At 50.6% G+C, this 27,976-nt stretch overlaps 1 protein-coding gene across 2 annotated transcripts in view; it reads left to right on the forward strand.

Annotated features, from left to right (window-relative positions):
- The window catches only part of SLC32A1 (solute carrier family 32 member 1), a 37,925-nt gene that overhangs the window by 7,153 nt on the left and 2,796 nt on the right, over window positions 1-27,976 (forward strand). The window contains exons 1-2 of one of the 2 annotated variants that reach the window (XM_072879092.1): window positions 23,982-24,008; window positions 26,996-27,791. In XM_072879092.1, coding sequence (XP_072735193.1) covers window positions 27,414-27,791 — 378 coding nt within the window. In that variant the 5' untranslated portion in view covers window positions 23,982-24,008; window positions 26,996-27,413. Of the gene's footprint in view, window positions 1-23,981; window positions 24,009-26,995; window positions 27,792-27,976 lie in introns of those variants that run through there. The other variant, XM_072879093.1, reaches the window with a different exon arrangement.

A 27,976-nucleotide genomic window follows, 5' to 3' on the forward strand; every position in this document is an offset into this window, starting at 1 on the left:
AGCACAGAGTTGACTCGTGACATGGCTGTGAGTACTGGCTGATTGCCTCTGCTTCGTAAGGGAACTGAGAAAATTTAACTTCCATTTCATAAGTTCACCTGCTTTGAAATTTATACACATGCAACCTGAAGGAATATTGCTGCGAGCACCTTAGGTGGCAGGTCTGCTTGGGTGTGCTGACGGACTGAGGGGGAACCCGTAACTGAATAACATCACAGACTTTGCTGGTCCTGAGAAGCCTTACTTTACATGGCTTTTCATATGAAAAGAAAATGAAGTTGCAGCACGGTAAGCTGCATTAAAACTGCAGTGTAGGACCATCCATATGGACCATCTGGCAGACCCAACTGAGCTGCTGAGCCTGCAGGGCTCTGTGTCCAGTGACACAGGGAGGGAAACCGGGCGTAAGCAAAAGCATTGCTCATTTTATCAGCAGGAACAGTGCTTAAATATGACAAAGGTTTTTATAGGGACAGTCATCTTCTATGAATTCTATTGTAGTTAATTTTTCTTCATGGTGACACAGGCAGACCTCGCCTCTACAGCACACTGTGTTTTTCTTGTCCCTGCATAGATGCTGTGTACCCCATTTTCTGGTCTCACGTCTGATGGTGAAGGTAGTGGTTTCTCTACCTGATCCTTCCAGATCTCCTGAATGTAGATGAGATTTGTAACCAAGGAGGAAAATGGCAAGAAGTCCAACAATATTGCTTAAGTCTCAAATAGTCTTTGAGATGTGGCTCAACAGAGCTGTATCTCAACAGACACGGCTGTTTTCTTTCTGCCTACTCCTTCTAGGCATCCCTGTCTAACTAATATATTAATGAAAGAAATATTTTGGTAATCGGTCCCCACATACTGTTACAGAATAGCTCCAAGCTTCTTTAAAAAGCCATAACACCCATTTTTGTGATGGAAGTGGCATTTTTTGGAAGTGGAAGTGCGGGCCGTGGTACAGCCGCAGCGGGTGGGGGTGAAAGCCCAGCCCAGTTTCAGCCAAGGCTGAAACATCGGTAGCCACCTTCCAGGTGACTTATTGCCTTCTGGTTGCCAAATTAAAATATTTGGGAGCCCAAAGGAGCCAGAACTTAAGGCATATTGAAGCTGTCAGCATCTAAGGTGAATTTTGGGAGAAAGTATAGTTGACCTTACGTGGACTGCTTATTTCTCTGGTGTCTGTACAACGTATGCCCCTGCAGACAGAAAACAATCTTTGCTTTCACATTGGGATTCAGATAAACAAAGGCATCATCAGCTACCCCCAGAGAGGCTGGGCTGTAATTGAGGTTATTAGCTTTGCTATTTTTCAGAGCGCGGAGCAGGCTGGCAAGAGGCCAACCCCTCCCTGCGCCAACAGCATCTCCGCTGCTCCTACAATGGCCGCGTTAAACGCATCCCGACTGGCCCCCATCTCCTCGGCTGTCTCTTCCCCAGACTGCCAATCCCCTTCTCACCGGGGAGCTTTTGAAATGGCAGCGTGTCTGGTTAAAAATAAAATGCAATTTTAATGACTGCAAAATACCCCCCTTTCCACCCAATTGCTCTCTGGAGGAAGGGGAGTGTTGGGAAGTTGGGGAATGTCGGAGAGCTGACGCAGGGGCGAATGCCTCTCACCTGCTTTATTGGGGTGTGTGGTGGTAATGAGGAGAAAAGAAATAGAATGGATACTTTAATTAATCAAATTAATTTTGAATTGCCTTTTAGTGTTGAGGATGGAGAAAAGTGGCCAGGGAATAATTTGTTTTTCTTGGTAGTGCATAGACAGGCAACCAACTCTGTTCATATGGTTGTGGTGCAACTGGTGCCTGAACACTGAATGTGTTTTGGGGCTCTGACCAGCACTTCCAAATCTGGCCAAGCTTGGGCACTGTGGGAGAGCCAGAGTGGCAGAAACCCCTGAGCACCAAGCACTGACCATCACAGCTTCGTGGTGGCCTGCTGTCGGGGCACGCGAGCAGAGCTGCCGCACTGGCATCCCTGGACCTTGCGACTGGTTTTCAGAGGGAGCTCGGTGCTGCGGTAGCCAGCAGAGTCTGGTCAACCAGTCTGCTCGGCGTGCTTAGTCTAGATTGAATTTGTCACTTTTCCCTGATTTTGCCCTTGGGAAAACACCGTGTTATAACACTTGGTGTTTGTGTTCACTTAACCATGGTGCTGAACCACTGCGTTGCTTCCTGCGCCGCTCCGGAGACTGCTGTGCTCTGACACCTCCCAGCCTTTCTCCTGGTAGTATTTTGTGACCTATTTAACCATTGCTAAAATAAATGATTTGGAGACATTGGATTAAACTGTAAATCGATAGTAAGGCAACATGTCTTACCAAGATGGGGACCGGGAGGCAAAATAACCAGAGGTGTTACCATCCTTGTAGGGTTTACTGCTGGAAGAAGTTATCTCTGCAGCCGAGCTCCGCCGTGACCTTCCACATGTGAAATCCTCCTGGAGATTTGCAAACTCCAGCACTTTTGGCTCAGGGCTGATAAAAGACCTTTCCCTGCCTGTGTATCCTTGCTCCAAAGGCTGTAGAAAGACTCCAACATGGAGCATCATCTGCCCCCAGGGAAGGATCACTCCCCCGCAGCCGGCTCTGGCTCTGGCCCCGGCCCCGCTGGCTCACGCAGCAGAGCTGCTGCGGTCCCGTGGCCAGGATGGGGCGGCGAGAGATGAATTGTGATGAGTCCCCCCAAGAACTGAATCTGTCGCACAACGTCTCATTGTGAGGGTTGCTGGGGGAGTCGTAGGGAATCCCAGAGGTTCCCCAGCCTCCGCGGTCGCTCCTCTGCCAGGTCCGTGCTGGCACGTTTCAAAGGGTGCAGGTCAGCACAAGCCTCGGCCCCGCGGGGGACAGCAATCCCATCGCCCTGGTGGGATTCCCCTCCTTTCTCTACAAAAACCCCATGATCAGCAATCTCTTTTTCATCCTGTATTCACTCACAATCAGAAAAGATAAAGCCACGGTCGTTATTTTTTTCTGCTCTGTGACTTTATAGATTAATGTGACACTTCTGACTGCTGTAATTTGATAAAGAAAACAAGGTATTGGCATCTAGAAATTAGTGATGGGTGCTTAACAAATGTCTGGATACCTAAAAATAGCTGCGGAAGACAGCGCTGCTAGTTCATTTTAAGCACAAGAACACGCAATGAAAGCTTTCCCAGAAATGCTCAAGGGAATAGCAGACTTTTCGTTTAAGGCTGTATTATTTAATTGGATAATCTGATTAAATATGCAGGTTATGTGAGGAACTGATGTAATCCCCTTTAGAAACTGCCACATATACGTGAAAATGGCATAACAATCAATTGTATGAGAGGGAGAGTTACAATAAATTCTATTCTTGACGCAATTCGTCTGGAGGAATTGGTGGCAGATGCATTATGCCGCTATTTGGAGAAAAGGGCTGTTTTCTCCCAGATGAATCAGTTTATAAACTGCAGTGAATTGTCCTTTGCCAAAATAATTGATTAAGTCTGAGTCATTGATACCAGGTATTTTGCTTGAATTTCCTTGTTTTATTTATCCGGTGCTTGGTTTACATGTATATATGCCAAATGTACATACTCTTGTAATGGCTCTGCTGGGTGAATAGATCTAAGCGAAAGCCACTGAAGCTGCTGTTAGATCCCTATGGTTTTGGTAGCAGTCAGAGGGTTCCTGTGAGTTGGGTAAGCTGAATATATTTAACTCAGTGTTTTTTCTGTGCCTGAGCAAGGGATTTGCCATACCCTGTGGTCGGCTGTTTATTAGCATAACTTAATGGCTGGCTATAAATAGAAATAAAGGGAGGTGCAGACTGAGACCTGCCTTCCTAAGCTATCTCTTGGGTCGTTGCTTGTGATCTTTTTTTCATTCTTCTTTTTTTTTTTCCCCCCTTTTCCACAGTGATAAATAGTTAAAAGGCAATTACAATGTTAATTTGTTGTGTTAATGTGCTACAGCAGGAAGCCAAAGGGAACCGCGCTGGCAAGCGTGGAGAGCCAGTCAGTTCCCATTAACCATCCAGGCTGCCGGGGGAGTCCTCCGCCACGGAAAACGCAGAAGCACAATCAGCGTCTTATCAAGTCTGACACCGAAAATGATGCAATCACGTTCAAGTGTCCCAGAAGGACCACGGCACTGAATAAAGATAAAGCCACTCAGCCCTTCCTTTCTTCACTGGGGTCATTGGGAAGGGAAGGATGTTATTAACCAAGCAATAAATCTCACTCCTAAGGCTTCTAGTTTTGGTTTTCTCCCCTGCAGCTCCTCAGTTATGCAAGGAAGGGGATGGCACCCAGCAGCCCCCCTTGTACCTGCACGGAGGGTCCTCGCCAGGCAGCACCACGGCCGTGAGACGCTGCGCGCAGCAGTCGTGGTGAGCGCTGGTGGGAGAGCTGTGTCACGTCGTCCCTCCGCGGCCGGTCTCTTCCAGCTTTGCCGTTGCCTCTACCTGTGCTCAGCTATTGCTGGAGCGTTGCCCTCTGGGGACACGGAGACCAGAAAGCAAAACTTCTTGTCTCATCCCGTGCTTGCTGTCAGTGAGCCGTAGTGTGCCTGGCAAGGGACGCCAAAGCTTTGATGCCTTGCGTGCACCACATTTGGACCACATATTTCAAGAGGGAGTTCTAGTGGGGGACAGTCCCGGGGTTCGTGGCCTCCAGCACAGGTTACCATCCTCCCCTCAGGTCTATCCTTTTTTTCTGCTTCTGCTGATGTGTTATGAAGGGCCTCAGTCCCCGCTCACAGTACCCTTCACGGCTCTCCTGTGCTCCATCAGCAGCTGAAAGCTCTCCAGACCACCAAGCCATATACCAGTGTACACTGTTCCTTAAGGGGGACAGCAGGCTTTTCCTCTCTTCTCCTCCCCATTTACTTGATGTTCCAGGTTCCCTCCCAAGGAAGGTGGCAAGAGGCAGAAGTGTCATCTTTTCTGTTCTTGAAACTGGGAAAATTTCTCTCATCTTGGGGGTCCTTTTCTATAAAGGATGGGGCTGGGGCTAGGGGAGAACGATCCTCTCCAGCCTGGGGCGAGGAAACCAGTGAAATAACTTATTCTCCCCTGGCTGGAGTATGGCTGAACAGAGCTGCATAACTCCTCCAAGAAATAGTACCACCTTTTTATTTTGGGGCAGAACAGCAAGTAATTTGCAATGGCTGCAAGATCTCCATGGAAAAAGCAGCAGTTAACGGGCCCTCCTCTTGTGTGCATCAGGAATCCCTTTGCCTAGCTAAATGTTGGTGAGGGCATTAATTTTTCTGGCTTCACATTTTTAAGCAATAAAGAATGGGACTGTCTAACTTCTAAATGTTCAGGGAGAATTAGAAAAGGGCTGTGTGCTCCATCCCCCTGAGATTGCCTTCTCCTCTCGTGGTCCCTTACCTAGTGATGTTTCATAGAATCATAGAACAGAATCACAGAATGGTTTGGGTGGGAAGGGACCTTTACGGGTCATCCAGTCCAACCCCCCTGCAAGAGCAGGGACATCTTCCACTAGAGCAGGTTGCTCAGAGCCCCGTCCAACCTGACCTTGGATATTTCCAGGGATGGGGCATCTACCACCTCTCTGGGCAACCTGTGCCAGTGCTTCACCACCCTCAGTGTAAAAAATTTCTTTCTTAAATGTTTATTGGAGTAATTTCCAGCAGAATCTTGACTGAGCTGGATATTAATGTGAGATTTGCAAACCCAGACCATGGGCAGACACGGTAACGCTCAGGTAAAGAGCCCAAGTTGTGTACTGAAATCTGAAATGTTATTCTTGGCTTTAGTGTGGGAGCAAGCCCTAGCTGCTGTTCTCCTTGTAGCTCCTAAGCCGCTCTGTGGGGTTTTTAGTGCTCTGAGCATCTGAAAATTGCTTATATACCAGGGTGCTGGTAGGAATGCTCAAATGTTGGCCTTCAGCTAATATATTTATTCCATTCCACCTATCCTTCCTTTTGAATGTTTACAAAGTAAAACCTGCTCCATCAGTACTCCTTGTAATTTCTTGAATGACAAAACACTGCCTTAATCAAATGCTTTTTGGTGAGGACATACATAAATAAGTAAACCAGTCTCCAAAACAGATGACTTGCTAGTAATAGAAAAATCCCTTTTTACTGAAGTAGCTGACCTTCCAAGGAATTAAAACTCATTAGCCTCTCCTATTTAGAAAAAAGAAGGCTTTTAAACATCAATTTAGAATCCATTTGCAAGCTCTCTCGAGGCCCTGTATTGCCACTTGGATCCAGTGAGATGTCTCCCTAATAAATGGCTGGAAAGTGCAGAAAAGCAGTACGGGAACTGGAATTTCCGAAATATTTTCAATTTTTTTTGTACTGAAATAAAGAATCGATTATTAAATGAGCAGTTTAAAAAAAAACAACAAAAAACCAAACAAAAAAACCCCAACAAACTTCTATGGCTCTTGTAAAGAGGAGAGAATTAGAAATTCACTGCCAAAATGTGCAAGTGATGTAAAGTTCGAAGAGGACAAATGGCCCATTCCTGCTCCTCACAGCCCTGGCCTGGCACGGTGCTGAGGGCTCGCGCTGTGTGTTCCCCAGGGAGGATAAACAAAAGATAATAGCATTAAAATAAATGTTATCAAGCTAAAGAATATTTATTTTTCAAAAACTGCTCATTAAAGAACACACGCAGAGCTATGTTAGTATTTTATAACTTGATACACTGAGACCTGATTTTTCAGTAGTCCAGCTCCTCCAGTCTGCAATTAAAGCCAACAGGGTTTGGATTTTGAAGATATCCGTTGCTGAAGATTATTAAATTCCACTGGAAAAAATGAGATCCTGTGTGTCTCAAGCTGGCTATACAATTAAGCAGTGCACTGCATAGGTAAGATGGGAATAATGCTGCCGTGTCCCACTGAACCCTTGCGCAGATATATTTATCAGTGGTTGAAAAATCTGGTTGCTCTATTGGCCATGAAAAATGGCCTGCGGGGAAACAAACACTCATACATTCAGAATAGTGTCTACCTCTATGCAGTGAATGAAGCTTGTGGCCGCACAGTGAACAGTGAAAATAAATGAAAACGTTGCTATTTAGTCTCTCATGGAGTGTTGCCCTTTCCATGTGCGATGTGAAGCAGGACCCATAAAGAAGTGTGTTGGTCGGAAGGCCAAATTTTGGATCTGCTTAAAGATGCTAAATTAAGGTTGTAGGGAACAGTTCAACTCTGTTGCTTTTGGTCTTCTGCGTGCTTCATTTTGCAATGGTCACCAAGTTCTGCGGATGTGGTCTGTGTGTACTTCCCCGCCTTTAGAGGCAAAATTGTACCGGACTTTGTTTGCCATCCCTTGTGAAAGTCAACGGGCAGTGTATTGGTCTGCTTATTCAGGAGGCAGCGCACCTACTATTTAATAATCCTAATGCTGTGTGAGATCTTGGCTCTATGTAACTTAGACGTGGTGCAGTTTTTTTAAAAGCATTTCTATTTTAAAAAGTAACATGAATGCTGTAGATCTGGTGAACACATTGTTGCCCCTTGGGATAACTGATGAAGATGTTGCAGAGAGGTTTTCAGCTTCCTCACCTAGATCCTGCTCTTAGCTGGAGCCAACAGGAGTAGGGATTAGACGCTATTGCAACCCGCAGTATCCCGTGCTAGCTGTGTCACCTCTAAACGTCGTGTGCTGTGTAAGGTGTCACAGGTGGTGGGCGAGGACAACGGAGCATGGGAACAGCCCTGCTAAGGAAACCCTCGCCATGGGAGAACACAGGGCATGTGGCAACTTTCCAGGGTGGAGAGATAAATTGAAGTAAAAATCTAGATTCAATATTTAAATGTGGCAGCTAGTGTTTAAAAAAGATTAGTAAGGACTATCTGTGTCCCACTGACATCTGCGGAAGTAGGATTTGCTCCTCATAAAGTAGCCTGAAAAGAAGGGCTGTGTAAGTACATCAGTACTCTCCTGATTTACAAAGATGATGTCCTGAGGTAGCTCCGTATGTCTGCTCTTTCCCCTTGTTACACTTCCTTTTGACACCTTGAGTCCTGTTCACTCGATTATCATCACATTAACAAGCTTATGCTGCTCATTCTGGTTCTTTCATAGGTCCGAAGGCACCTTGTACACAAGAGCTAAAGACCAGGCGGTTAAAAAGACCTATCCCATTAGTGAACTTAATGAAATTAGTGATTGCTAACACAGTGTTAGTGTTTTCCTTCAAGCTGAGGTGTTTACAGTCCGAGGGGTAGCTGAAGCGGTGGTGATGGGAGGTAGCTGTTGCCTACGTCGCTTCTTGTATCTGGCCAAGGGTTGGCTGCACGTGTGAAACTCAGCAGAACAAATGCAGTGCCAGGTTTGCCGTTTTTCTGGGGTATATAATGATAAACAGTTGGCTGACGCCAATACAGCCCAACGAACACAGTGTTTAGGAGAAAAGTAGATGTGACTTTGTAATTCCGGTTTAGTTTGGAAGGGCAAAAAAAAAGTAAAGGGTCAAACTATGATGTATTTCATATATACGTTTGCCATAAAATCCTGTTTAATGGTAGTATATCAGCATAGTAGAGGAGCAGGTTCTATCCCTTGACAATTATTTTTAAAGAGTATCTTTCTCTTCATGTAGATTTAAACACTTTGCCATATTTGCCAAGAGAGACAGATTGTTAAAGGCCAGAGAAACCCTCTCCCTCTCTTGGCACTCTGCAGGGCCACACAGCTGGTGTGAATTTTAATATTATCATCTTCAATTTTTTAAAAAAATTAAGCTAATTTTAGGAAAAAAAAAATAGTCAGGATTTTCCACTAAGCCTAGCTCATCCCCCCTGCCCTTTAAAATGTTATAAATAGAAAAACATCATCAACAAACTCCTTCACTGTGCAAGAGCCTAATTTCTTCCTCTCCGCTGGGATCTGGTGTGTTTTTCAGACTCTGTCATTAATTGTGCTGTATTGTGCGCATTTTCTGCTTCACTAGTTAGTCAGATAGGCAGCAAATGGAGTCAGCTCTAGGTCAGAGAACACAAAAAGCCAACTCCTGCTGCCTCCCAATCAGGTAGAGATATTGAATTGGGCTTCCCATAATTGAAAACATTAGCAGGCGAGACAATAAGCCAATTCTTAAACACACAGGCTTGGAATACAGAAAAGAGACAAGGTCTGAAATTCCCTGTGGGCCTGATCCGTCTCCCCCTGAAAGCAATAGAAATTCTCCCACCTCTTGCAATGGGATCAGAGTAGGGTGCATGGAAAGAAATACTGAGGGCACAGTGATTTAAAGGCAGTGATCAAAATATTTAACATCCCCAAAACCTGTAAATAAAATAAGGTTTAGCATTGCCATTTCTTGAATAGGCAGGCTGAGACATAGAAAAAGATGTAGGGTGTTGTGCCGTGGTTTCTTAAAGTGAATGAATATAGACTTTTTCTTATCTATGAATAGAGTAAATATGCACATCTATTTTGTCCTTTCCTAATTTGATGTCTAGAAGTTGCTTTTAGTCTATTTCCAACAAAGAAGAGAGTTTTGAAAGGCAGAAACTATCCCGCTGTTACATGGTGTGCATTTCCCCAGCCATCAGCTCTCATTTAAATGAGACCTGGACCTCTAACTTTCCACAATATTGTCATTTTTTCACCCTGAGCTCATTTTTTTAAGGAAGCACAAAAGCTGAGGGCTATGGCCGGCACTGTAGATGTTGACTTCGATACGTACAATGTTTGCTAACCAGGGGCTTCAGCCCAAGAAGAGCCACGCTTGTAAATCAGACGTCGGCCATTAAATGAGCTGATGGAAACTTCTTTGCCAGTCTCTCTCTTTTCCAGCTGAGGAGATATCACAGGCTGACCCTTTTTTCCCTGGATATTTTGTAGCTAAGTGCAAACCAGGGGCTTTTAGAAATACAGATCCCGACCAATACAAGATGGACATCTCCACTGGGTACAGTCACAATTTGCTCCAGCTGAGAGCGTCCCCCGCGGGGCACAGCAGACCCCCTGTAGCAGGGGGTATTTTGACGGCCTTAGGTAAGTCAATATCCCTGGGAAAGTTGGTAAATATTCCCATGCACCTATGTGCATAGGATAAGGTTTCTGTATGTCCATAGCTATAAATATTTGGCCTTCCGTTTCGTAGCTTGCTTTTTTGGTTTCGATGTCTGAGTCAGTGGTGATGGAGATCACCTTGGCCGTAGGAATGTGCAGGGGAAGAGGTTACAGGACCTTAAAATGCTCTGCTTTTTATTTACAGCATAATATGACGGCAGGAGGAAACCAGAGGCTCCAGCTCGGACTGGGGGTGTGCTGCAGGTGGGGCAGGGAAAACGGTGCCCTTGGGGATGGGCTGCTCTGTATGGAGCGTCCCAAAATGCCTGTGCTAAATCTCACCTCTGCTGTTAAAACGTGGGGAAGGGGGAGACAGGGAAGGAAACGTTCACCACACGTTTTTGTGCAGACAGATTTTTTTCTGGGGTAATTATCATATTGCTTCCCACCAAATATCATGGCATTCAGCATAAATTTGCATGTTACACTGTGACATGCAAATATCAGGCCTCTAGGTTTGGTCTCCACTGTGAACGCCGTGACACCAGCAGCCAATATACGCATTTTAATTAGAATTAGTTGCACGTGCTTTCTTCCAAATCTCCTTAGATCTAAGAAACGCAGAATAACAGTTGTGGCTATGCAAAGTATGCAAGGAAAGAAACTACAAATGGACGTGATGGAGCTTCCCTTATCAGGAGAGCAGCACTGGCAGATGCGTCCTTCTGCGACCTGCCAGATCGGGGAATGGCAGAAATGATGACGTATGCTGAACGAAGGAGATAAGGCAAGGAATAATTCCCCATTGCCTCCTGCTGCTTCGGGCCTCCTATCTACATCATCGCAGCCCCTTGGTCTGTGTACGCTGAGCATTTGGCGGCCCGTCACAACAATACCGGCACAGCGTATCAGCAGCACAACAAAATGTTCTGGGTTCATCGCTCTGAAGCTACTCAGCTCAACCTTTTCGAAAGGAGTGAGTCGGAGCTGCCTGCTCTCCTCTATTATTGGCCCCCAAAGAGCAACGTAATTCCCTGAGCGAAAGGGTAACTGGACTCAGTACGGATGGATGTTGATGAGTGGCTGTACCTCCAGGATCTGCGCAGTAACCTACAGAAAAGTGCCCTAGAGAGAATCTGAGGGCATAAGGCAAATGAACCAAATCACACCCTACTGTAACTCCATGGGAAAAAAGGTGACCTACTGTAGGCACTGTATTCCTATATGTAGCAGTTAACGCCTACATACAGGGCATACCCCTACATTTCGCCACCTCCGCATTTTGAAAGACAATTAATTTTATTATGGCTCAGGCAATAAATTTGCGTCTTTCATAACGCAGTACTCTGCCGAAGGGTGTGTGCCCGTTCAGAAACGCCTGTTCACAGCCTCAGGTATTTTTTTTTGGCTGATGCAAATCACACATTAGAGGCATAGTACAGCAGCTCCGCGGTCTCATCGTGGGCACAGGGAAGTGCTCTGGCTGTGCAGCTGGGTGCAAACCACAACCCACGGCATGCCTGTTCAAGCATAGGAAACGTGCGGTGGGTTGTAAATCCAAAGCTGATGAAATCTGTGTGAGGTGTTAAACGGTCAAACAGTAAAACACATTTTAGCTTTGAATTGTCTTCAACATCACTTTACAGAGCACCTCTGAGCCGTATTCCGGTTTCTGAGAGCAGACTGCTGGGGAGGAGAAGGAGGAAGCACAGCCATTATGCAGGTAAGTATATTAATGCTATTGATGACGCAAGCAGAAATCCCTTGGACACGGTGATGGAACGGGGGGTTGGGAACAGCTGAAAGTAGCTTCCTGGGATGCTGTTACTGTCTGCGCACTTTCCTGCTGCTCAGATCAGCAGGAAGTATATCAGCGGTAGCACTGATTATGCAGCCACACGGTTTGTGAGGATCGCAGAAAAACAGCTGTTTGCAAGTAGCATGGACATACAGGTCACCTTCATTAAGTTTCAGGGTAAACACCACACAGGGATGGAGAAGGCAGCTCACAATGCTCAAAGAGTAGTGGAAGAGATTACTTTTAGGCTTTGCAACGATTTCAGAAAGGTGAAAATGACTCTCTACCTTGACCCAGCTGTATGCTGTAAACTGACACCTTTAACAATGTGCTTTCACTCCTGGTGGTGTTGCAGCTGAGACCCCTCCACAGCTCCCCGCGTGTGATGCCTGCGCTCAGGTCCGTGTGGGAGAGCAGTTCCCCCCGCAGCACAATGAGATGGCTCTCCTGGGCACGCTGGCAGGGGAGTGAGCCTTGTGCTTTTACAGGCGTCGTAAATTTGGTGATGGCCCTGACCAGAAGCAAGAAGAGGATCTCTGCCTTGTTTCCAGTGACGGATCTCGCCTCATGGCTGGTAAACCCTCCCTCCATCCTTCCTCAGCTCATTTCATAGCAAGCCCTTGCGCGCTCCTTATGCAGGGGTTGACCAGAAATTAGCCCTCATCCACCGACAAGTCTGTCTCAGGACACTGGTGAGTGGACAAGGCTGAGGAAAAGGCTGTCCTCCTTGAGGACAAGGCACCCGGGTAGAAAAAGCCCCTCCGCAGTTATTGATGGGGAGGGGGGCAGCTCCATGTTGGGACCACCCTGCAGAGAGCTGTACGGAGTGGCCTGAAGGCACCTGCAGGTGCTTTGGAACCATCAGGTCTCCAGCAGTGATGTTTGAAGCCAACAAGTTTTGTTGCACAACAGGAAGAGGCTAGGGATATCTACACGGCTGACTGCTGAGATCTGGGTGATGCGTGGTAACTTATTCTGCTGTAGTAACCCGCTTACTGTAACTGTCTGTCCACAGCGTGACTTCTTCTTCGGTCTGACCTGACACCCCTCGCTCCTTGTTTGTAAGGTTGGCCTTGTCTTGGTTTGTACTCACGCGCCATGGGGCATCTACGTAAATGCTGCTGCTTGAGCAGGTTTGCTTCTATTTCAGGCCATAAAAAGCTGTGTATAGGGCTCAAATCTTAGGCTGATGCTGACATCCAGAAATATTAGGTTAAAACAATGCTTTTCTCTGCGATCACTAAGACTTACATTGAGAGCCTGGCAAGGTTTTATGTACGTGTGTGCTGGCAAAATGGCATTGGTACTAACTGAAAATCACAGGAAACGGTCCCAGAGTAACAAGGAACCAGAAGAAAAAGAGAGAGAGAGATACAGATTTTGATCATAAAATAAAACTTTAATTCTTATAAAGCCCTGAATGAGACACAGTAAGGGCAAATATTTGTTCTGCTGCTGACCTTCTCAGGCAAACAGCGCGCCGGGCCCTGTGGGGCTGGAGGCATCGCGCTGCGGGGAGGTGAGAAATCACCGAAAGCGAGAGAGGGCTGTAGAGAAGCAGCTGATTACTCGGGGGGAGCCATGGTGAATTCCCCAAATTCCAGCGCAGTGAGAAGCCCTTATCCGGATGAACGTGCCCAAATAACCCCCTTGGATTTTGAGACTAAGGTCTGTCCAAAGAAGCCCACCCCTTCCCCGCCTGGTGCTGGCTGCGGGAGGGGAGGCACTGGCGTGGGTTCACAGAATCACAGAATCAAATAGGTTGGAAAAGACCTTTAAGATCATCGAGTCCAACCTTGTCTGTTCGAGGCCCCATCGGGAGCCGTTTGGGGCAGCCATGTGGTAGCCGAGTGCCCCCGAGTCCCCTGCCCCCGGGGGTAGCTCTTCCTCACCAAATTGCTTTAAATCTGGAACGCAGTTACTGAGGAAGTGCTTAAACAGCAGCTTAGCAGATAGGGAAGAGCAGCTTAGTTGAAAATCATCAGACAAATACATAACTCGTGAAGAATAAGAAGCTCTTTCGCACAATTAACAAAACAATTGCTCTTACTCAGATTTACTATAAACTTTATAAAGCTTAGAATGGAAGCATCCTGGGTTGATAGTTTTTCTTCCAGTAGCAAAATGGGTTTATTTTTGCAGTTACTCGTTGCTGCTGAAGAGAGAGGAATTAATTTCCAGTGTGAGTCTAGAGTTGAAATTCAAACAAATTTTCAGCATATGTGTAATTTTCTGCATGTGAGTGGCCTTGCTGTCTCGGCTACAGAATAGTTTTTAGTATTTTGAGCTGAAAAATGATCTTCTAACAAATTTTGGTAGAATTCGTTGTCCCATCTCACTAAGAAGCTGATCTTGGCGATGTCTGTGCCTCCAAGGGCACGGCACTGCTGTCGCGCTGGGGAAAGGCGCTCACCTGAGCTGGGCTCGGTGCAGAGCCAGCTGCTTATTTTACCTACAGCTCCAAAAAGTGATTTTTTTTTGCTCCTACCTGGAGCGCGTGGCTGGGGGGTGAGACACCAGCCACCAAAGCAGTGGTGGCTCTGATCTCTGCCCAACCAGGTTAGGACAGGTTTAAGATGAAAAGGAGAAAGACTACCCAGGAGAGGAGCTACAAATCCTAATACCTGGCTGATGGGTTAATGGGGTGTGCGTTACTCACGGCTCCTGGACTCTTCATCACAGCCCTTCTCGTCCTGAGAGCACCCCTTAGTTGAGCCAGGGTCTTTATTGTGGGCAGCTGATCATCTCCGTAATGATGCCATTTGTGACTAATCTTCCAGGATTAAAAATGAACTGTAGCTGCTGCGGCTTCCACCTTTGCCGCATAGCAACGAGAGCAGAAAGTCAATTAATTACCTTCTCGCTGGAATCCAGGGGCCCTTTCGTCCTCAGCTCAGCCGAGTGTGTAATGGAAAAGGGAGCGAGGCAGGCTGCAGCTGGCCAGCTGGGAATTGCATGACAAAGTGAAAGATGAGCTCTGGGAAAAGAGGAGAGGGAGGGTGCTGGGGGGAAATCCTCGTCCTACAGGTTCATTAAAAAAAAGTAAGATGCTGCTGATTACACAATTATTGACTTATTTCCCTGCTTTCAGCCCTAGCGATGGTTCTGCGGACACCCTTGTCTCCTTGCGGGGCAATGCCTGAGCTCCTGGGGTTATCTGGGATAGCAGATAACGTGGGGTTATCTGCTCTGAACTCCTCCCTGCTTTGGAACTGTGCTTTCAGAAAGTTTATTTCAGTAATGGTCACTTTGGCTGCCATAGCCTCTCACGTTGCCCCAGAAAGATGCCACATAGCAGCTGTTTGGTTGCTCTGAGAGCTGGTTTCAAAGGTGACTGTTCTACTGCTCTTTCAGGTGGCTTTCTATGGTGAAGGTTAATGGGAAAATAATTTTAAAGATTGAATTTCTTCAGAACAATTTGACTGATGGGTACAAACACAACTGAGAAACCATGGGTGATGGTCTGAACAGATATTAGGTCTGGCTCAGAGCAAGAGGAGGTGCTACTTCTAGCATCTTGTCCATGGTACAGGGACTGATAAGGTCACCCTCAGCCCTCCCAGACAGGGACTCAGTGAGCAGAGCCCTGTTCTGAGGGAAACTGGAAAAATGAAAGAAGATAAGGAATATTTTAATGTCCATTTATCAGATCTGGCAGCTGCAGACCCCTCAGTAATTACCTGTTAATGAGAGCAAGTCGATGTTACCTTTGGCCCCTCTATTTTAGCAGTATCGCTCAGGTCACCTCGTATGGGTTAGGAGCAGGGACGTCATGAATGATAGCTCCTGGGGCAGAAAAGATGTGACAGTGGAAGGGGGAGGATGAACCGGGATGTGCACAAGCCCCCAGCACGGCTAGTGGTTGAGCCAGGTGGGGAGAGCCATGGGGTGAGGAGGGGATCCCTGCGGAGGGCTCTGTTGGGATGGCAGCCAGCGAGGTGTTAGAGGGAATACCAGAGGGAAATTTGGTGTCAGATGACCAGAAAGGCATCCTGGCTTGTAGAAAGAGTTAAACCTAGACAGACCATGGAAAGTGAGACCCTCTAGTTTAAGTTTACCTCCAGGCACTTCTGTCCTGTTACCAGCTGGGATGTGAGCTGAACTGGGCTCAAATTATTTATCCGGAGTAGCAAAGCTTCAGTGACTGAAATAGGAACAAGAAAGTTTAATCTCTGCTTTCCTGCATAAGCTGGTAGAGTCTGGGATCCCAGGTGGCCCCTTCCCCATCGGGGGTTCGTAGCACGTAAAGGAGTTTTTGGCAAACCAAAGCCTCCAGCTCTATCAGCCACAGACCTGACATGGCAAGAAGGATGTCAGCTCCTCCTGAAGAGGCTGAACGGGTGCCATGCTCAGCTCTAAGTCTAACGACACCTGCAAGTCTTGAGGAACAAGTCCTGAGGATCTTCTACCCCATGCAATCACCAAAACATGTTTAATTAATAAGTTAATCCTAAGATTAGGTGGTTTAGTATTGGAAGAGAGTTCCTGAATCACAGTCCTGCACCCAGACCGCACAGCCCTCTTCTTTCCCAGGCTTGCATTCGCCTTTCACTCTGTTTTCTGACGTGCTCCGTGGAAAAGTAGTAACTTTAAATCTCATTATTAATTTATCTCAGCCACAGTTTACATGTGTGCAGGGGGAGGTAATCACAGAGCTCCCTTCCCTGCTGTTCTTTTCCTGAGGATTTACACTCTCCAAATTTCGTTTTTCATAAATCAAATTAACTAAATTGCTTAAGAAGTACTTTTCTATTAAAAGAAGATAGTGTTATGATGCCAAAAGGTTTACTATGAGAACTGTCTGTTTAATACTAATACTTTGAGTTTATGGGCTGCTATCTTCTCTTCAAAGTTTAAAGGCTTTGACCATGCTTAAGAGTCCCCTGTGAAATGAATATTCTGGTACACATTTACAGGGGTCTAAACTGAGGTACCAATGGATGAAAAGTTATAAGCGTGGCTACAAGATTGGTTACTGTATTTGCTGAAGACCCTTGGATCCCCATGCAGAGCAGGAGCAGTACCTGGAGTCTTGGTGGATATTCATTGCCAGGACAATAAGAGTTTGGATCAAATCAAATGCAGCTTTAATTTAGGTGTCTACACAGCAGGGTTTCAGTGTTAGCCCAGCACAACACCCAAGCCAGTGAGGCCTGGTTCTCGGGTGGGTTGGCATGGTTAGACCACAGCAGCACACACTGGTAAGTCAAAGCTCCGGTCTTCAGACTTGTGGCTTTGGGGCTTTAGTACTTTGGGATCTCTGCCCTTCATTCTGTTTTATGATGGAGACATCATTACAGATGCTGGAGAGGTGGAGCAGTCAAGAAATTCCTGCCCTTCCTTCCCTTTGGGTTTCCAGCAGAACTGGAGACTCGAAGGGGCTGGGAAATTGTTTCCTCCTCCAGGGACCATGCCAAGGAAACCGCGCAAGCCAGTCTGGTCACCTGAGCACTAGCAGCATTCAAATAAATTCAGGGTGATGGACCCTATGGGCCTCTAAAATATGCTCTGAGAGTGAATCTGGGCCCCGTTTAGCCTTCAAGCTCCGTGGTCATTGAGAAGCTAAGAGCCTGCTGCTCAGAGCAGTTATAAGTGTTAAGAAGCCAGGCAGCCATAGCCAGTCCCGAATTGGTTTGCCAGCCACGTGGACACGTACAAGGCCGTGGTCCTGACCGGTTTTGGAAAGCTCCTGAGCCACAAACACAGTGACCCCGGCTGGCGCATTCATGGACCCTTTCATGGGACGCATTGACGCGCTTCACAAAGCAGCGTGTCCCCCTTTTTCTGTCAGGAGCTACCCCAGGAAGAAAGCGGTGTGGGGGAACAGCAAATCACGCAGCAAGATTCCCCAGCGCTCGAGCCTGCAGTGCGGGGCGAGATGGAAGAGCAGCAGCACAGGAGGGTAAAGCCCCCTCCAAAACCTACGGTGTGTCCCGGCCAGATGCACCGCGCTGGCCCGGGCTCCTGGTGTGCTCAGCAGAGGGGTGGCAGTGGCCTCGCTGGCACGCGAGCATCTCTGAGCCTCGGGCAGCCCCGTGCTGCCGCCCTCTGCTCGCCAGCCAGGACGGAGAGAGTGAGCAGAAATGCTGCTTTAGTGCACAGAGAGTACTCCAGGGGAGCGTGCCATCACTGCTTTGGGGGGCTGTTTGCTGTGATGGGTTTTTAAGGCTAAAATAGGGTCAACACAATAAAAAGAAAATGCAAAAAAAACCCAACCCAAACCAAACAATATTTTTTTAAAAAAGAAGGTTTTTCAGTCTGGAAGAGCAGGGCGTCTAAAAAGGAATCAGAGCCAATGGCTAAAGCATAAAGTGGATGCTCCTGTGACAAAGGCACAGGCTTGGGATTCAGACATTATTAGTGTGATGTCTGTTGTCAGGAGAAAAAGATTCTGTTTATACTAGTAATTTCGGCCAAAACTTATATACATAATGAAGTGCTTAACTGCAGTTTTCTGCAGGGGGTAGTGTGGGAGTTAGATGCGTGTGTACCTGCTGTACCTGTCTCTTCATGCCTCTATTTATCGTGTTTGAAAGGCAGAATAATAGTGCTTCCCACCCACACAGCAGAGCCGGGAGCACGACGCAGCCAGCCCTGAGCAAAGCCCGGGCACCGCTGGGGTGGCGGCCGTAAGAACACCTCTGGGCAGGGCGAGCAGGGGACGGGGACCAGGCAGCTGGGATCCAGCATCCCCCGGCTGTGCGTTCTTGGTTTCTCAGCTTTCTCGATGGTAACAGGAGCATTTTTGCCCAGTTTTGCAGGTGCAAGGAGGTACGTGTCATGATGAGTACATATACGCATGTGTATGCGTATATATATATATATATGCAAGGTGGTATTTTTGAATGGGGGGGAGGGTGCCAAGCACTGTTATTTGTAAGTATTTTTTTAATCCCATTTGCCTTCCCCTCTTAATTCAAAGGCTTAAGCTAAATTCATGGAAGGGCACAGAAGTTGTCCCTGTAACACGCATTAACCAGATCCCTCGGGCTCCTGGCAGCAGCCGAGCAGACCCCTGGGCGAGGGCCACCCTGGCTGCGCCGGGCTGGCTGCTCCTTGCACGCTCCTGGGCCCATTTCAGCCTCTCCCCGGTGCAGAGCAGCTCGCCGGGAAGCCTGACAGCAAACCTCCAGTGGGGTTTTTGGCAGCGGTAACAGGTGAAATTTCTATTTTGCTGAGATATTTGCTGTGTGTCAATGCGAGCTGCGCAGCTGAAGTGTATGCTGCTGTGTCACAAAAAATACATCCCCTGCTACAGCTGTGATTTCCAGCTCATGGTCTGTTCCCTTCTTATTGTCTCCTGGCAAGGGATAATTTCAGTCATGTCCCAATATCTGTTCTCTTTCTGTACGTTACACTAGATGAAACAAGAAAAGCCTCTCTGCAGTGGTCTGGTCTTCTGCATGTGGGGTTGATGCTGAGACCCACTGGTGCTGGCTGGACTCCTTCGGTGCCTCTGGAAGGGACTGCTCCTGCAGTGCGGCTCGCTGCTCGCCTGCTCGTAAGGACAATAAATATTACCCCGTCCCAGTTTTCCTAATCTGAAGTGCTGACAGGAAAGCTTTCCAGGTCAGGGTATTTGATAAACTATATAGAAATGCTACATTTAGACCATAATGAATACGTGCTGTCCCCATGACCCGATCTGGAGTCAGCACGGAGGAGCTGTCTGCAGCGTGAGACGATCTGCTGCTCCGTTGTATCGAGGATTAGACGCTTGGCAGAGGCAGGATGCAACAGCGAATTAAGACACCATGATTAGCTGATCTCTTTGAGCCATGCCAGAAATAAGTAGGTTCTCTATTGCTTGCGTTAGACACGGGTAAACCATATTTCCTTGCATTTACCCTCACTTAACACTGTTAGTCCCAGGAAGGCTGGTTCTGCCCTTTTGGCTGCAGAAAGCCCGGCGCTTTCACCCTCCTTGGGCAGTAGCGTGTTTTCCCAGCACTGTGCATTGCAGTGCTCACACTGCTACGTGTGGGATGAAAGAGAACACTGCGTGTGGAGCCTTTCTCCAAAAAAGAAGCTGGGTTTTTTTTTGCTTTGCTTTATTTATTTTTTTTAAAGAGCAGGACTGTGCCCGCACTGCAGAGCAAAGGAAGCTGAATCAAGTGCAGCGTCCAGTCCTCGCCCACAAGCACCGGTATCTCAGTAGCTAGCAGTGGGCATTCAGAGGACTCGCAAACACCAGCACGAGGTGAGGTTTTCTGTCTCATCCTCTCCAGCAGCAGACACAGCGGCACTGGAAGTGTTGCTGTGGGCTGAGCTGTCTTTCCCTTTGGATCGAGCAATGACATACCGCACTTTGCCCTTTGGTTTTCCTTATGGCATGGTAATAGCCTCATATGGCGTTTTTCTCCTCTCAGATTTTGACTGTATCCTTTACGCGGCTTTTAGTTTTGGCCTCTGGCAAAAAAAAACCCAAACTAATTGATGATATCAGCACGCAGAGGCTGCGCATCCAAATCCTGCCTCTGGAAATAGCAGCCTCCGTGCGTGAGGCTCCACAGAGAGATGCAGGGGTCGGGTTCAGAGACCCGACTGCAATTTTGCCGGTAGCACCAGACCCTGGCTTAGGTGTACCCTGTTTGTGTCACTCCAAAATACTGAGCAAGGTCCTGTTCAAGGAAGATACACAAGCCTGTGCCTGCTGCCTCCCCTTGTTAGCCTTGGCTGAATTGCCAGGGCTATCACAAAGTGGGGGCCAGGTTTTCCCACTGTGCTGGTCTTGGCTTTTGGATGGGGCTGGGAGATGTTTGCAAGAGATGTGAGCAACTGTCCGTGACATCGACTTGCTTTTATCAGAAATGGACACAAAATGGAGAAGGAAAATGGACAGATGGGGGATGGAGCTGGCTGAGATTGAGCCCTCCTGACAAGAAACACCCCAAAGGCGAGCTGGCTGCCAGCACCGTCCCTCTGTCCTTCTGCTCTGAGAGGCCCTTCCTCACAGCCTGCTCTGATTAAAAAAAAAATCAGAAAAAATAATTTTAAAAAAAGAGAAAAAACATAAGAAAAAGCCACAGATGATATAAAAACTCTCCAGTACTGGAGCATCATCTGACAGTAGGCTGCTTAGGGAGACATTTCCTGTACAGACCGTCACTGTTCATTACAGCAGCTTTTATTCCATGCTTTGAAACATCATTTCCCAGCCGGGATATGACCAGGTACGGGACCAGGAGGAGACGGGTCGGATCCAGGCAGCAGTTGCTGGGTCCGGAGGCCGCTGCACGAGGAGCTGAGCGCTCTGCGGGGAGCAGGGCCGGGGTCAGCAGAGCAAGCAAGGGACATCATAAGTGTTTGCCCCTTGACAGAGCCAAGCGGCCGAACACGCGCCCTCCCGGGCAGGCTCCTCGTTCCTCCTCTGCCCGGGAATACGCCGGGCTGGGCTGGGTGAGACGGGCACAGATGCTGCCTGTGCAGTCACCGCCAGCTAGCCTATAGCTATAGGTAACGCTCGGGTCTCTGCAACTTGTGCTTTCATTGCAAGTTGACCCCAATTTTGTTTAAAATCACAAAGAAAAGGAAAAAGAAAAAAACACAACCCATAAATAACTTTATGCTGGAAGAAAACAGCCAATCTAGGACTGGGGAGCATGATAATCTAATTTTGAAAAACAGCACTTAGACTCTACAACTGTAGCAGGAGAGAAGGGCTTTTTATTTGCAAGGTGATCTTAAAAAGCTTGGCATGTATGAACTATGCACTTTCCTTTCCCAGTCCATAGTAATTTCCTATGAAATACAAGAACATGTACATATATGAATATTTAACTTGACAGTGATGAAGCTTTATGTATTAAGTCAATGAAAATGCTGTTAAGCTCATGGGAACAATACTACTTGCGTAGTGAGCTGGGAATTTGGCATTGCAAGTAACCAATAGCTATCACTTAATTCTCATGTCAATAGTAAAGACAAACTATGAGTTACATTTAATTCCAACTTATTGGAAGTATCTTTGAGAACAAGTCGTGGTCAAATTGCAAATGAATTTTTAGTTTATAGATGATAATGGTGGGAAGTGAAAATCATAGAAATTCATGTACATACTGTCTCCCAAGCTACAGATCAGAAGTCGTCTATTTTAGGAACAGTGAGGTTAAATCAAGAAGCCTTTCTTTGGCTTTCATGTGTTCTTCAGGCGAATTTTTTTATTGCAACCCATGTTAATCTAAAATTATGGTATTCCCAGCCCTGTATATGCTCTGTCTTGTTTTATGTCTCTGTAATTTAGGCAGCCATTTTGTGTTCAGGAAAAAAATTCAATAAAGCGGGGACATCCATTGCGGGCTTTCTCCTGGAGACTTTGCTTTTGGATTTTACTCTGCAATGGTTATCTTACTGCAAAGTATCTGTCATTCTGGCTACAACTGTCTTTGTCTTGAACACCACATTGTGCATGAATTCAGCCTCAAGATCCAGAGCACAAACCGAACAGCAGCTTCTGTGAGAACTGGTTCTATATCCAGCGTTTTCACTTTGTACCCTAAATGCTGACGGCAAGCTCTAAACATGGGCGAGTAAGGAGAAGGTGTAACCCAGGGCAGGGATGTTTGCTACGCTATGATGGGGCTGCTTTCTCAGGGCTTTTCCAGGGTGCGTGCTGCAGACCGCAGCCCTTCCTCCCCTCCAAAACCCCCTCGCCCTGCACCGCGTACTGACACCGATGCTGTTTCCTTCCCTACCCTCCCGAAATTCCCAGAGCTATTAACTAGGTCACGGGAGCTGGTCCCAATCCAGCAGTTTATCTAATTGCCTTTTTATAGTATATTGTGCAACTCTTTATTATCCTGTCAGAGTTCCCCTGCGCGGTGCCGGAGGGGCGACGGGGAGGCAGAGCTGTGATAAAGCTCGCTGCTGCACAGCCACTCGTGGTCCAGAGTGGAGGATGAGCTTGTGCATCTCTGATGCTGCGGGGATGGTAACGGCCTGGGCAATAAACCCAGGAGGTGCTTTTAGCAACGGCTGGGGGCAAGGTGGACCGCTTCTGACTCCTGCGATCACATCTCTAGGTACACACGTACATGTCTGGGAGGGGTGGCTGCTTCTCCAGGAGCGAGTGTCCGGGCTGACCTGCATTAGGTCTGCTCTGGGCAGGCTGGTCCTTGGGCAGATGTGGTCGGGGAAGCTTCTCGGCTGGTTAGGAAAAAGGTTTCCCCCCGGCCTTCTTGTCTCTGCAGCTAGCAGCTCTGCTGACGATGCCCAGCAGCGGGTTTTATGGGTATGGGGAAATGTTGTGGTGTAAGCAAGGAGGCTGAGCAGGAATCAGAATGCAGGAATACACGCCTGCATTCAGACACCCACGCTTTTCGTGAGTATTACAGAGGAGGATGAAGCTGAGCATGCAGGAAGCGCAAGTCCCCTTTTTCATACGGACACGATTTGCAGCACAGTGTCTTTGAGGCAGTTCACTGTCCACCGAAGCCCATGAGAATCAAATCCTTTAGGGTTTGGGAGCCTGACTGAGCAGTGAACTAGGACCAATGCTCGTCCTGCCCCCAAATAATTGCACCTTCATGCAACTGCCACCACACTGTGCCGCCCAGCAGTCTGGAGAGGGGCTGTCGGTGAAGGCTGTAGAAGGGCAGCCCACCCGGGGTTGGCCTTTCCTGCTTTCCTTAAAAGATTTTTGAGCATTAATAGCTCTTTTCCCTCAGTTTATTAATGAGAAGACCCAGCCACAACCCCCGCCCCGCCCCGAGCCTGCTCTGCGGAGATAAGGCAGAGTCGCTTCTCTGCTGGATCTGCCGGTGCCTGGGGAGGACGGGGGGTGTCTGGGCGAGCTGTTCCCCCAGGAGCAGGGCTGCACACCCCCAGCCCTGCCAGGGCTGCCCGGGGGGGGACGAGACCCTCAGCCCGCCCCGGGGAGCGGCTGCAGAGAGCGCGGTCAGTGCCAGGCCCCCCCAGCGCCAGCCCCGGGCAGAGGGGAGGGCTGCGCTCGTTTGCCGGCTCGCTCTCTCCTTTGAGCTTCGGCTGAAACGATTTGCAGCTCAAACGCCCCCCTGAGAGCCGCTAACCTTTGGATAAGGTTTGGCACCGTTATCCTTCTTGGGTTAATTAGGAGTTAGGGGGAGCCCAGGAGTGACGCGGCTGCCTCCGTCCGTCCGTCCATCCATCCGTCCATCCGTCCGTCCGTCCATCCGCCCCTCCAGCCTCCCCCCTGCTCGCTCCACCCCGGCTCCCCGGCGGAGCGGCGCGCTGCGGGCGGCGATGGGGAGAGCAGCGGAGGTAAATGCCCCGACCCTCCTCTCATCTCTCCGGGCTTCGCTTTCCTCTCTTCCTCTGCCTCTTTCCTCTGTTCCCCCCCCGCCCCCCCTCCTTTCTGTGTGCTTTGTCCCCGGTTTTAGCCGCCGGTAGAAGTTCAGGGTTGTTTTTTTTTTCCAGCCGCTGCTGCAGAAAGTCTTTTCCTCCCTCCTCTGGACTCGGGGCAGGAGCGAGCCGCCGTCCTGGGGGCAGGGGGGTCCCGGGGAGGTGCTTCCAGCCGGGCACCGAGGCCGGGTGCTGCCGGCGGCGGCTCCGAGGTGCGCCCCAGCAGCGGCGGGGGGAGGCGGGGGGTGCAGGCTCCGCTTCCCCGCGTTAGAACCGGGGGTGGGATCACCGAGCGGGCACAGAGGCACCCCCGGCACCCCCCACCCCCAGCTCCTGTCTCCCTCGGGCCCCTGGTGTCCCTGAACTCCTCAGCATCCCCCGCAGCCCCCCGGCATCCCCGCGCACCCCCTGCATCTCCTGCACCCCCCAGCTCGCCTCGCCGTCCGCCAAGGCTCGGCGGGCAGCGGTGCTTTGCCGGGGGTGGGGGGCGAGGGGTCCCTCGGGCGAGGAGGGGCACTGCCGCAGCCGGCAGCGGGAAGGAGACCCGCCGCCCCCCGGCATCCCCGCCCGGAGACACGGCCCGGGTCCGCAGGCGGGGACGGGGGGGTCCCACGGCCCCCGCAGGGCAGCCCTGCTCGGGGCACGCCTCTGCGCACCGGCCCGGCGAAGCTGGACTTGGTTTCGGTCTCCCTGGAGTTTGGGGGTTTTTTGGTGATGGTGGTTTGGTTTGGTTTTGTGGGGCTTTTTAATTTGGCTTGGGGTTTTTTTTGTTTTATTGTTTTTTTCCTAAGAGGTGTCTCCCGAGCCCGGCCCATCCCCAGCACGCTGGATGCGCAACGGGCAGCCGGCAGCCCGTCTCCTCCACCCGTGGCAGGATGCCGGTGGCCGGGGCCCCCTTCCCCTCCCCGGCATCGAGGGGTGCTGGGGGGCTGCGGCTGTGCCCCGCCGGCTCCCAGCCGGGGCAGGGCCGAGGTTTGGGGGTGCCGGGGCAGGGGAGGGGATGTGCCGGGGCGTTTTCAGGACATATTCACGCACCAGACAGCGGTTTGGGTGAATTTTCGTTCCTTCCTCCCTGATGCCCCCTGCAGCCTTCAGAAACAGGTCTCCTTCACCTCTGCTTTCACAATGAACTAGTCTTAGGCTAAATTAAAAAAAAAAAAAGAAGAAAAAAAGAAATCGTTGAATTAACACACCCCCCCCCCCGAGGTGTTCACCGTAGCGGTTGTTTTCCAGGACTGTAAAGGACTGTAAAGGACTGTTTTCCAGGACTGTAAAGAGGCGAAGCGGCGGCAGCGGTGACGGCCCGAGCCCCCCGCCTCCTCCTCCGGTGGATTTCCACTGCCCCCGGTTGAATCCCAGCCCGTCAGGCCCCCGCCGCGGCCCCGGGTGCGGGCAGGACGCTGCTGAACCCGGGGCGAAAGCTGCCCCGCTTGGCTTTCTCGACCTATTTGTGCGCTGACATGTAATAATTCCTCCGCCAAGCCAAGGCTGCGCCTCGCCCAGCCGCCTTCCTCCTCCCAGAGGAGCGTTCCCATAATATTTTATGCGCACCCCTTTTACCTCCCCTTTTTGGGGGGCCGTCTGCCCCAGCAGCACCCGCCGCGCCGGGAGCCGGGAGCGGCGGCCGAGAGACCCCCTTAGGGGTAAAGCCCTCACCGGCGATATTCTTTTCTTTTCTTTTTTTTTTTTTTTTTTGACGCATTTCAGCCTCTTTGCACCCAATTTTCTTTTGGATTCTGGCAGAAAAAAAGAAGGGGCGTTAAAGGGTTTTTCCCGAGGAGCCGGGGGGTTTTCGCTCCCCACCTCTGCTCGGTGCCGCATCCCACCTGCAGCCGCAACAACGATATTAGGAAATAATTTAGCGCTGGCTTTTCCGCCCATCTGGAGTAAAAACATGTTCTTTTTTTGCCTTCCAAAGCAGCAAACGAAACCCAGATTCCCACCCCCCCTTCCGAGGAACATCTATTTTTTCGTAGAACAACGATTCTCCCCGCAGCAGAGGGGACGCGCTCCCGCACACACCGCCCCAAAATGCCAGCGCTCCCCCTGCCACCCTGGACTTGTCTTTGCCACAGCACAGGACAGGGATTTCGCGTTGCCGTTGTTTGCTGTGTTGGCTGCTCACCTCGGAAATATTTTCAATAAAGAAAAAAATCGTCAGGCTTTTAAATTACAAATAAGCATAAGCGTTTGGAAGCCAAACGAAAACATCGGTATTTTTGGTAAAGAAAGGCGAATCTCTACATTAGATGGTGGGGACCAAGAGGAGAAATCTGCGGCCGAGCACCCCCGGGTGCCGGCACCCCGCCGCCGCCGGGCGATGCCGGTGCGGTTCCGCGGGGCGGAGGCGCTGCCGCCCGGCTGCGAGCCCCGGGCGGGGGCGGGAACCCGTTCCCCTCCGGTTTCGGAGCACCCAGACGGCACCAGCGGTCGCAGGCAGCCAAGTCCTTGCTCCCCGTGCGCGGGCTCCCGCACCCAGCCGTGCTCCGCAGCGAGGGCAGGATGCGCTGCCCAAGCTGCCGCCGCTGCTGTCCCCAGCCTCCGGACACGTCTTTGGGGGGAGGCAAATGAGAAGGGAGGGGGTGCGAGGAGGAAAATTCCGTTAAGAACCTGTCGAGAGCCGTTTGTCCGCCCCTTCAACGGGGCTCTTTTGTTTCGCCGTGGGGAAGGGGCTGGCGGCCGGGGGCCCGCGGCGCGGGTGTGGGGCAGGGTGTGGGGCAGGGTGTGGGGCAGGGCGGGCAGCGCAGGGGCTGCGGAGACGGGGGGGGGTCCGCGCTGCGGCGCTGCCGGCGGGGCCCGGCGGGCGTGGGTGGGGCGGGGGGGGGAAGGCTGGGCTTGGCCGGGGAGGCTGGTACCTCCCCCAGAAATGCAGCAATTCTCTCCCCTCTCCCTCTTCTCTCCGCGAGGTGGGCGCACTGCGATGGAGACGCGGCGCGCTCTGCCAGGGGCTTGCGCTGCCCGTCTGGTGACAGCCGCCGGCTGCTGACAGCCCCCCATCCCCGCCCGACTCGCCCCCCGATCCCGCCGCGGGGGCCGGCGGAGCTGCGCGGAGCGGCGCGGAGCGGCGCGGAGCAGCGCGGAGCGGGCGGCGGGGCGTGCGGGCCCGCACCTCCCCGCAGCGGTGTCATGCCCCTGGGCACCCCGGCGCGGAGCCGCTCGCACTGCGCCGGGACGCGGAGGTAGCGGCTCGGAGCAGCCCCCGCAGCGGCCGCCCCTCGCCGGGCGCTGAGGTCCCGTCCGCCGCCCCGCCGCTCCCCCGCCCCGTCGGGTCTCCCCGTCCCCGAGGGTCTCCGCGCCGCGGAGCCGGCCGGCCGGCCAGCCACCATGGCCACCCTCCTCCGCAGCAAGCTTTCCAACGTGGCCACCTCGGTGTCCAACAAGTCCCAGGCGAAGATGAGCGGCATGTTCGCGAGGATGGGCTTCCAGGCGGCCACCGACGAGGAGGCGGTGGGGTTCGCCCACTGCGACGACCTGGACATGGAGCACCGGCAAGGGCTGCAGATGGACATCCTCAAGTCCGACGGCGGCGAGGAGGGCGCCGAGCCGCCCCTGGAAGGGGACATCCACTACCAGCGGGACGGCACCGGGCCCCTGCCGCCCTCCGCCTCCAAGGAGGCGGGCGTCTGCTCGGAGCTCTCCGGGCAGGGCAAGCCCAAGATCACGGCCTGGGAGGCGGGCTGGAACGTCACCAACGCCATCCAGGTACGGCCGCCGCCGCCGCCGGGCACCGGGGAGCGCTCCCCGCTCCGCTCCCGGCCCCGCTCCGCGCTCCCCGCTCCGCGCTCCCCGCTCCGCTCCCGGCCCCGAGCCTGGCTCGCCGGCAGCCTCGCGGTGGTCTCAAATCCGCTTCGGGGAAAGGGGAAAAAACGGAAAAAAAAAAGGGGGGG

The sequence above is a fragment of the Ciconia boyciana genome, chromosome 14 (genome assembly GCF_034638445.1).
Source record: "Ciconia boyciana chromosome 14, ASM3463844v1, whole genome shotgun sequence".
NCBI lineage: Eukaryota > Metazoa > Chordata > Aves > Ciconiiformes > Ciconiidae > Ciconia > Ciconia boyciana.